General features: G+C 29.9%; 1 protein-coding gene across 1 annotated transcript in view; it reads right to left on the bottom strand.

The window, feature by feature from the left end:
• Nucleotides 1–220: 220 nt before the first annotated feature.
• The window catches only part of MS3_00007511 (uncharacterized protein), a 58,521-nt gene continuing 46,771 nt past the window's right edge, over nucleotides 221–11,970 (bottom strand). Inside the window, exon 2 of the mRNA XM_051215797.1 lies at nucleotides 221–2,875. Within this exon, the coding sequence (XP_051066331.1) occupies nucleotides 1,311–2,875 (1,565 nt within the window). The 3' untranslated portion in view covers nucleotides 221–1,310. The remainder of the gene's footprint in view (nucleotides 2,876–11,970) is intronic.

Below are 11,970 nucleotides of genomic sequence, written 5' to 3'. Positions count from 1 at the left end.
TTTCTTAAAACACCCTGTTTTCCTTATTAGACACTTGATGGATTACTTCATTAACTAAGTTGTGGCCATATGCATATCGATTACGGATGATTATGGATTAATTTTATGCTCGAACATGGTTTCCATTAAACCTGATCACTATTATCAATGTAAACAAATGTGTAAAAAATATTGAGATAAAGACATGAACTGTTTCTATATTTGCCATCAAATCAAATATTCTGTTCACAATTAGCAGAAATAAAATTAAGTAAAAAGCATAAATTTCTATGAAACTTGTATTTAATTCAGTGGGAAAAATGATTTTAGTGACAAAGAAAAACAAAAACTGTTTAAGATGGTTAGTTGAAGGTTAAAATCTGCATTTCCATCAGTCGCTTTGATAGTGAAAATAAAATGTCAAAATAATCATGTTTTTTTCTATTGGTTTGTTTGATTTGGTACCTATCCTTCTAATATTTAGTAAGTTTTAATGTTGATAACTAAAAAATAATAAAATATGATTGTTTTTGCTTAAAATTAGATTTGTACTCTGAATAATAAAAAAAGCTATGATAAATAGATAAGAAAGAATATAGAGAAATAAGAAAGGCAAGTCTTTAAACATTACTTAAATGCAATTCTCTTCGAAATGTAATTAACAATAGAAAGAAGATTAAATTGCATAGTAAATACAAGAAAGTAATGAAATACTGAAAATACTGGATCTTCGCATTAAAAAAAAACAGAACAAAACAATATCAAGTTAAGCAAACATGATGATAATCATTGTGATAGAATAAGTTAAGCAAATGAAAAGATTGCCATCTTGTTGTTTAGTTTAGTTGTAAATTATAGAATCTATATTTTTTATCTTTATGTAATGGTAGAATAGATCAATTCAATAGAATTAAATGTTATCTAATAAATATGGAATATTTTGATTAATTTCATATTTCACATAAAGCTTCTGCTTATTGAATGGAATGAATGATTTTATTGAAAGAACACAGGCAACAAATTTATTAAACAACATCATATTATGTTATTTAGAAAAATAAAAATGGAAAGAAAAATAAATAAAGAATAGAGTGTACTTAAATTGTAAGAAAACAAACCTAATTAGAAAATAATTAAGTAGTATATTCTTTAAACGATGTAAAAATGAATACATTAAACTATTGTTTTAAATTTGAAATAAACCCTTTATCATGAAATCGTTATTACTGTTCTAATGAACACTAGGATTTAAAAAATATAGCTAATATATATCACTTGTATGTTGCATGTATTTATCATATACATAATTGACAAATGTTTTTATTTTTTGATCATGTAGAATCACTTGTTGTAACTGGATGAATTTGTGGAGTGATTGTATATATTTTCCACTCAGGTAAAGTATTGATGGGCTGTGATGATGTAATGTTCAAATATGGCAGACCTAATATTGGTGTTGGTTGACAACTTGATGAAGGAGATAAAGTTCCCATTGAAATATCATGCAATTGTGGCATTGTGGGATTAGATTCAATTGAAGTTGTTTGCCATGGAATCGGTGTATAAACAGATGGTTGAAAAATAACGGAGCTCAGATACGAACTTTGTATTGACGTATCAATTACTGATGTACTTAACAGTTGTTCATGTGAATATGTGTCTATTTGTTCTTGTGGACATGATATCTGTGTTGTTTTGTTAGAAAACGAGCTTTCACCTGAATGAATCTCCTTAATTAGGCCACAACTGTGAACTTTTTTATGTCTTGTACGTTCGTCGGATCGAGCGAATTTACGTCCACAAGATTCACATGTATATGGGCGTTCACCAGTATGAGAACGTGTATGTGTTCTTAGATGGTCAGAACGACCAAATGAACGTGGACAGTACTTACACATAAAAGGTTTAGTTCCAGTATGTATTCTATGATGCCGTTTGAGTTCATCTGGGCGAGCAAATCGTTTTCCACATTGTGATTCAGGACAACAATATCGTCGTTTTTCCGAAGATTCCCCAACAGAACTTTTTCTAGTTGAACTGGAAGGTACAGTGGCGGTGGAGGGGGTAAATGTTTTGTACATCAATGTTGATGGTCCTGGTTCAGTAGAAAGAGATGGAGCTGCGCTAAAATCTGCCATGTAACTAGTAAACGTTTCAGTACTTAATGGTCTAGATGACTGGCTAATAGAAAAAACATCAAAATAATCTTTGGAGTATGGTGTATTATAATCTTTTTCAGACGGGGCTGATTTTGGATGTGAAATATGGTATATATCTGGCCTTTCAAATATCGGCCCTTCAGGAACTGAATAGTGTCTTAGAAGGGGTTTTTGTGTCGGTGAAATGGTGAACTGTGTATGACTCTGTTCTTGCGAATGTGATTCTTTTTGTGTTTTTATGGGATAAATCTCTGGTTCTATAAAAGGTACAGGCAACTTTATGCCTTTGCTCTCCATAGGTGAGATGGTTTTTGAAGTGAAAGTAGTCGGATCAGTACTCGTGGGTGATTCTTGTTTCAAGAATTCATACGGACATATTGATGGATGTTCAAGTATTCCGCTTTGATAAGGGAACTTTTCTCTTTCGATATCAAATGATCTCCTTGAATGTTTCCGCGCATAGTTTACAGATGCTGTGTTCACCGAGGTGTACGATGGTTTTGATCTAGATTCCTCTTCAATCTGACTAGTAGTGAAGTGATAAATACTAGGTTCACCATAGCTGGAAGATGATGGTGTGATACAACCTTGAGTCTTTTCATGTTCATCTATTTTAGAAATATATGGAGTTGATTTCTGAGAAGACCCTGCAAATGTTACGGTTGATACCTCCATAGTATACGATGGTACTTGCCGTTGACTTTGAGGAAAATATAATATATTCTTAAATTCCTGACCTAGAAAAAATTGTCACAAAAAAACTTAGTCAATTAATAGACTGATAAACAAGAATATTATTCGTCGCTAAATTTCACATATCAACAAAGAAGATGCGTGACTTCATCCTGATGAACATTACACCACTTTTAATTAAGATGACCTAATAAATCATTTTTAGAGAGTTTTAAATTCTAACTCGGTAAACACAAAATACTTCATTAAATGAATATGTCAATGAAGTTAAATTATTCTGTTTTGTTGTTATCATGAACAATACTAATGCATTAAACTGTAGTGTTAGATGCCAAATTAGAGTGAGTCATAGATAACCCAGCTATATGTGCTCATTGCTGTAGTAAATAGAGCATTTTTACTGACTTATGAAGAAAGAGAAATTCAATATAACAAAGCTTATTTAAAACTCATCTATAGTTGTACTATATGTGTAATGTAATACAGATCTGTTATGAAATTAATTTATAAAAAGTTGGAGACCAGTGTTTGTCAGCATTATGGCATTGTTGGCCAGAATAACATACTTTTTAATGGTTGAGTGAAAATATTTTCTGAATTATTTGTGGAAAAAGACATCAGTATTGTGAAATAGTTAAGTAACAAAGCGGTTTTTTCCTGAACAACTACCACTGTAAGGGGATAGTAAAAATTTGGTTATCCTTAGAATCACATTTACAGAACTTCACCATTTTTAAAGAATGCGTCATCACCCTCAAAAATGTTTAAGTCAAACATGTGTTCTGGTACACTTCACCGATAGATAGATAGATAGTAATTTAGAATTTGAGAGGAATAATTTGACAGATGAATATGTATTATGTTCAATTCTAGAATAACTCTTTTCTCCAAAAGTAAACTTAAACAAGAAAGTAAAACAGTTAAAAATATCATTGAATTTCTAGATTTTATTTTATTATTAGTCTATAGCGGAACATAAATGTGTTATTCTGTTATGACGTTATTCTAACCCTATACCATTTAATGTTTTCACTGCATCAATCGATAGAACTATTGCATCATAGTGTAAATTTCACTGTTTAAACAATAGGTTATTTTATTTTCTTCTGGTTAGCGCTTTATAGCGAGGTAATTTTCTACAGGATGTAGTCAGCGACCCAATCCCCAACCCTCCTCTTTTACCCGGGCTTTAGACCGGCAGTAGCCCTAGAGGGGCTCCAGGTGGAACCCCAGCAGCAGGTCTCAACATACACAAACGGAAAAGCAAGATTCTCCGATACAGCACAACATGCAACAATCGGATAACACTTGACCGAGAAGATTTGCAAGATGTAAAACCATTACATATCAGGGCAGCATGATTGATGAACACGGTGGATCTGATGCAGATGTGAAGGCGCGGATCGGCAAAGCAAGAACACCACATCTACAAAGCAAGAATATCTGGAACTCAAAACATTTGTCAACCAACACCAAAGTCAGGATTTTCAATACAAATTTCAAAACAATTCTGCTGGATGAGGTAGAAATTTGGAGAATTACGAAAGCCATCATCCAGAATATACAAGTGTTTATTAATAGTTGTCTGTGCAAAATACTTCAGATCCGTTGATCAGACACTATCAGTAACAACCTACTGTGGGAGCGAGCAAACCAGATCGCAGCAGAGGAGGAAGAAATCCGGAAGAATAGCTGTAAGTGGATAGGACATATATTGAGGAAAGTACCCAAATGTGTCACAAGGTAAGCCCTCACATGGAATCCTCGAAGTCGAAGGAAAAGAGGAATACCAAAGAACACATTACGTCGGGAAATGGAGATAGAAATGAGAAAAATGAACAAGAATTGGATGGAACTAGAAAAGAAGGCCCAGTACATAGTGGGTTGGAGAATGCTGGTCAGAGGCCTATGCTCCATTGTGGGTAACAGGCGTAAGTATTTCATTTTCTATTAAGAACATTATTACGTAGCTGAATTAAATTAATCTGTCTTTTTCTTTAGTATACAATCATCTTATTGAAATCTTATTTTTGCTGATATTTTAAGTTTAGCACACTAAGTAAATTTATTGCTCATAGCCTTGTTACTGTTTTAACTGAAATCCGTTGGCGTGTTTATTATAATTAGATATAGTAATCAAATAACAGTAAAAGCAACCAGTTCATTTAAAAGTACCAAATTCACCTATGGTTTTTTAAGTGTTACAGTAGAAATTTTAAAATTATTTCAATTAAGTAACTGAATTTAGGTTGCATGTTAAAGAAATAAAAGATAATAATGGCAACACTCCCGATTGCCTTCTTTCTTGACAATTATATTCTACCTCTTTATTTACATTTGTCTTAAAATATAAACTGTTTATTATAATAATATAGTTCGTAATCAGTTGCTTGAATTTAATATGAGTCTTGAACATTGAATATATATTCTATTCCAATGACTATTTTGAAAAATCTCAACAAAGTAAAAGTAGAAAGTACTTAAATTAATCTAAATGGTTGAATACTTTATAAAACGATAATAACAACACAGTTCACAAGCACTCATTATGAAATAAAGTAAGATTCCAGTATAGATTTTCTAAATTTATCATCTTTTTGCCATAATCATAAAACTTCCATATAAGAAAAGTTAAATTTTTATTACTAGTAACTTAATAATATTCGCTTTTATTTCAATCTATTAATATCATAAGTAATTTTAGCCAATTACTTATAAACCTGATGGATTTTAGCTTAAAATTATTCTACTTCTCACTTATCAAATACTTGAGGTACTGAACGCCAACTTAATGTCTTCGGGTCATAGATCTTGAGCTGTGAGTAATTTCAATCTATTAATATCATAAGTAATTTTAACCTCAGAAATAGAATATAAAATTTACTTGTTTATTATCATAGCTATGTGATATTATCATCCCCATCTGTCATTCTGTTTCATTTTACAACTACATCACATTAGAATTCAGTTAAATTATCTTTATCTCAGTGAAAAAGTTTATTTTAAAACTTTTTATTTGTAAATATTTTTTGCTTGAATAAAATTCAGTTTTTTCAATTGTTTGTTCTATCACTATGCATGGACAATTAAAAAACAAAATATTTAATTGATAAAATGAGAAAACCATCATCTGAAAAAATCTCTTAAAACGTTCGAAATTTTATTAGTTTGATATTTGATCAGTGGATAGTCATAGTAACTCAGTTAATCATTTATTAGAAAAGAGGATGAGAGTAAAAATAACATGTAATAGAAGTAAATATCAGGGTGATGTGGTGTACGTTACCGATCTCGACAGATATAAGTAGTATGTATCATCAGTTGAAAGTGAAATACCTGGAGGCAGAAGGTAAAAGAAGATCATAAAAAAAAGAACAAAGAATGATTGGTTTGGAATTGAAAGAACAATGAAGTCTGAGACGATTGATTGACATTTTGCAAATGAAGTATTTACTGTATGGTTCTCAGATTTTACTACGATGTTCTGTAAATTTGTATTCAAATGCGTTTGACTGGCCCCACTTGTGTTATTGTTCACTACACTTATAATGAATATAACTATTACAAAATGTAACAAGTAAAGGTATCAAAAGAGAATGGCAAGTCAGATTCAAGTCAATGACTTTTGGAATGAAAGTGGAAGGATCTTTTAATGACGTTATGGTTCTATGAAGCTCAAGTAGATTTTTGGCGTGGTTTCACGTGTTCGAAACTGAATATACAATATATTATCATTTATATCAACTCGAACATATAAGGACTCTAATTTAACCGGTAAATATTGAAATTCCGAATCACTGAAAATTTAAGAATAGTGTTAAATTACTGGAAGCAAGATACTCAGGTCAATTGGGAATCAACTGACACGTCAATCTAAATCAAACCAAACAGTCCACTAAGATAAGGATTTCAACCAAATGTCTTAACGTTAATCTATTAAAATATTCATAGGGTTTAAAAAGACACATAAAAACGGTGAAACCTCCTAAGGTAACTAATCAAAAAATAAGTTATCTTTAAAGATTAATCTGTCGCCTGCAAAATAATTTTAAGCGGCTCACTTCTATCTTCAGTAAGAACTTTGAACCTACACAAAGAATATAAAAACACTAAAAACATAAAAATATTGAGCATACTCAACAACATATGTTCATCCTCCGACTGATTAGATTCTCACTTTTAAAATAAAGATGAACTGAATATTATTGTAGTAATCTAAGTTTATCCCTTTCAATGATTTTGTAATGCATTCAATACGTTTAGTTTATTTACTTACAAAATCACTGCCAGAGAACGTCAATGTTGGTAAATAAAGGTATTTATTTAAATGTTATTAACTAAATAAAAAGTTATTATTATTAAAATTCAATCTGTACACAAACTTTGATCAAGTTTAAAACAGATACATGTTTATTAATTAATTAATTGAATGAAAATTACACTTGAGTACTTAATTTCTGTAAAAGCTTTCAATTGTCAACAATTGTGTACGGTTTAATTTTTTAACAACCAAAAATAAACAACATTAAACAAGTTGACAAAGGCTTAAAGTCATGTGGTTCACCTACGCATTTAACAAAATGAATAATTATGTATACATACATACGATTATTTGCCCACGCAATAATAATTGTTTCATTTGAAACGTGTTGAAAATGTTTTTCATTAGGTTTTGTTCCTATTTTTTCTGTCCTCATACTCTTTTTTGCTTCAAAGTACATGTAATTTATGACCAGTTGTTGTCTATTATTTATTAATTTTATGAAAACGATTGTTCTATACATTGCTTTGTTACTGGGTAACATAAATAAATATCATTTGGAATCAATTTAGAGAATGATATAAATTTATTCTACAGGAGAGTTTGAACTTTAATGTATTATATTGAGAGAAAATTAATTACCTATCTGTCTGTTATATATATATTCAGTGGTGAAGATTTCGGACTTCATATTCACAACTTTAAAAAACCTCAACATAACATGACAAAATTGAAGATTTTATTAAGCCACTGAGATAGATCACATTTCCACTTTCAATCAGTTTATTATATCAAATCATTCTGAATTCATATCATCGACGAGTTATTGTCCTAGTCCTGATCTATTCTATTCTACACATCAAACGTTCTCACTCTAACTTCCGGAGATCCATCTCGAACGTAGTCACTAGTATGTGTTAATTACACGATTTTATTTTTTGTTAGTAATAAACTATGGTACCAGTGTGTCATTTGGCGAGATGATGATATATACGTATATCTGGTTGGTAATTACGACGTACTGTCTTTGGTATTCATGAAATATTCAGCGTAGAAAGGTAGCAGAAAAAAACTGTCATTCTTGGAATCACTTTCAATGGAAGGTTCGAGTTTATTGTCGAACAGATCTAATAAACTAACTGATCACTCAGTAGTACCAAGGGTTAGGCTGTTGTGAGGTTTTAAGTTGAAAAGTGGCTTTATCAATAAGATTAACTATATGATCATTCAGTCGAGGGACGAAAATGAAAGTCCATTGCTCATATCGTTGGCTAGCTGGCATAGACTCACGTCTACTTCTAGTAAATACATTTTGGTTAAAAAGAATCTTAGAAAATGGTGAAAATTTAATTTGGACTAATTTAATCTAACTCTATAGTGGGAAATATTACCCCGATGTTATAAAATAACGGGGTTAAATCTTAAAAGATGCACTAATTTCACAAAATGTCACCTACTTCCAGGTGAAAGAAGGATATTCTATCCGGGATATAAGATATCTATAGACAAAAAAAACAAAATGCTTAAATATGGTTACAAATATGCTTTGAAACTCATTTCTTTACTGTGATCTTATACAACTCCCTAAAGCTAAAGAAATTAATTATGTACTACAATGTAAAACAATGTATGGCTTAGCGGATGAAGTATATAGATCAAATATATGCCAGATGTAAATGCTATTTGATAGAAAAATATTTTCTATTCTCCTCTTCCTCAGTTCACTAAACAAACAAAAATCACTTTTACTACCATGCTCCAATAAAACCTTAGATGTTAACTCCTAACAAATAGAAAGCACTACTAACCTTTAGTAAACCGGTTACTTAAATCTTAATCATATTTATAATACAAGAAATCCATCTAATACATTTAAGTCAATTGTCTGTTAGATGATCATTTAAAGTTATCAAGGCAAAAGATGAAAGCAAATCCTTGAATAAATAAAGGCTTTACATAAGTAGACTTGAGTATATATGTATATATGTATACATCATTTGTCGAGCTAAGTATCTATTAATCGATATACATGTACATCACTATATTCATTCATTCATTCATTCATTCATTCATTATTTCTTTCCCATTATGCCTATTTTATTTTCTATATCTTGTATAGTATCACGTGAACTAAGCAACTTGTTAGTCATGATTTATTATCAATACTTCTACTTTTATTAGTACAACAGTACAAAATTACCATTATATCTTTATTGATATTTTTATTCCTTCTAAATTAATTGATTAAGTATAAAGCTGATTGTGGGAAAAATACAAGCATACCGGCATTAGTAATTTTTTTGTAATATCTTAGTAAATAAACAGGATGAGTTAAAAATAGGGAGAAAATTTATCGACTTATGTGTTATATATATATATACCTATATATGTATATATAGATACTTATAATTAATGCAGACATTAAATGTAGAACAAACGTTGTAGAGGGAATAACGTAAGATATAAGCTTTCGGTTAAAGCCAATGAAAAATCAAGTAAATTCAACCACTTAACTGTTAATATACAATTTGTTAGATCGTAAAATCCTATCCGCAGAATTTCAACAACAACCAAAAAAAACGATTCTTGATGTTGACAAAAATTATATAAGAATTTAAGCTTGTAATTAGCCTTTTCTGTGCAGTTATATAATATTACTAGCCAATAAGTGAATATTCAGTTATGTACACCAAAGAAGCATTTGTAAAACAAGTGTTTAAAACCAAAAATTTACGAACTAACTTTGACCAGTTAAATACGAATGGTGTGTGTGGATCTCCAAAGAACAATTAGGAACTACTTTATTCTTCGAACTATAAATGAAGATGTCATATCACTATTTTGTATTGTCATACGAAATAAAATTTGATTAGCTCTAATTGTATCAAGTCTTGTGTAATGATAGGTTCATGTTTAGCATTTTTTGTTTTCAACTCTTATTTTAAACAGCCTGTTGAAGGTTGCAGATTTCATATTCAGGAAGTCACGAAAATGTCCTCAACTTTGAGATAAACAAAACTTTGGGAATTTAACGACTAGCTTTTTCACATATTAAATGCACAGCATTATTACTGAAGTTAAAATCATGGTGTCTCTGTTAGGTAACCAATATGACATATGTACTTTCAGTAAAGAAAAACAGGTTAAGTGATAATTATTTCGTTATGTTTTGTTTTAAAATTCTTGTGATGAATGATGGCTTATAAACCTGATGGATTTTAGCTTAAAATTATTCTACTTCTCACTTATCAAATACTTGAGGTACTGAACGCTAACTTAATGTCTTCGGACCATAGATCTTGAGCTGTGAGTAATTTCTGTTTACCCATTGGTCCAATTTTTTAACCAGTGTAGAAAACCCGACTCACTTTTCTCTATGAATGTAATTTTAAATGATTTAGTAGTGAGAATTAGTGCAAAATATTATATTTTAGCTGTATTTCGGTATAAACCACAAATTTTAATGAGCTTTGGGGATATATATTAACTGTGACAGGAGTTTTGGAAATTATCTCCAAATTAATCTTCATGCGAGTTCTCTGACGGCGTTTCGTGCTTTCTAACTTTGTTGTGAGTACGATAAAAAAAAAGGTCTTATAGTTTATTGTTGTGTAATAATATGCTTTTTATAAATCTTTGTCCTTTCAGAGCTCAGATAACTTGACTATGTCATGACAGTAGTAAGTTATTTGCAGCGAAATTGTGAAATATGGCTAGCAACAAGTAGGTCCAGTTATCAAGCGAATCATTTAAGCATAGCACTAAGTATGACTTGAAAATATAAAACAAACACTACTTATATTCGGACTTAACAAAATAACTTGATGATATTCGAAGGACTGGAAATCCAATAGTCTTTAAGTAATTTGTATAATTATCTACGATTTCCGAGTATTAAGTAAATCATTCTTAACATTCATTCAGAGAGACTCAAATATAATTATCCTTCTATTATATGACTAATCAGTGTAAAACATCATGAAGTGATTGATTTCCAGTAAAATATGAAACTAATATTTATCTTAAAATCTCTTAATAAAATTGTATTTCAGTTAATATTTTATGACATCCAAATTATGGATAGACTTAATTAAAGTATATATAAAGTTTGTACAGGTAACATGTTTTGTCTTTATTTGAAAGACTTCACTGAATAATAATATAAAATATTATTTTCAAAGTTCAAAACAGTTGTTTCTAAATAGTTCAAATAAACTAAGAAAATTTCATAAAATATAATAATTATGCCGCTATTTCTATTATATCAATTGATATCATTAGTACAAATAACGCAATCAAATGATAAAAATCATATGTGTAAATTAGCCTACACATTAATTGAAAAGTAACTTCATATGGTGAACTAAACAACTAGTCAATAAGTAGAATGTACTTATTTTTTTTCCATTGAAGATGGTCATTCCTAATCTTTTACCATACATAATTATTTTTTTGTCCTGATTATCTAATTACATCTGATATAGTTAGTTAAATGACTAAGAAAAATGCCTACGCAAAAGCTTTAAATAATTCTGGCAAAATTTTAAAATTACGATATACAAGATGTTATGAATTGAATTTAGTAACGAGTTCAATTTGTTAATCGAATACATTGTATTTGGTAAAGTGAGATGAACTATCCACTATAGCACTAATATTCTATTATTACAAACATTGTAATTCATGAAAACAAAGGTGGGGGACAATCCATTTTTTTTATTTAATACAAAATTACAGAATATCTTGGTAAATTATGAGGACTATACACTGAATAATTTATTTGTACATTTTTATCATTTGTTCTTTACATTCTGTATGATTCATACAGTTCACTATTCTTTTCTATGCTCTTCAACTAGATTTTTTTAGCTTTCAACT

The sequence above is a fragment of the Schistosoma haematobium genome, chromosome 4 (genome assembly GCF_000699445.3).
Source record: "Schistosoma haematobium chromosome 4, whole genome shotgun sequence".
Lineage (NCBI taxonomy): Eukaryota > Metazoa > Platyhelminthes > Trematoda > Strigeidida > Schistosomatidae > Schistosoma > Schistosoma haematobium.
This window is presented reverse-complemented; position numbering and strand designations above follow the sequence as displayed.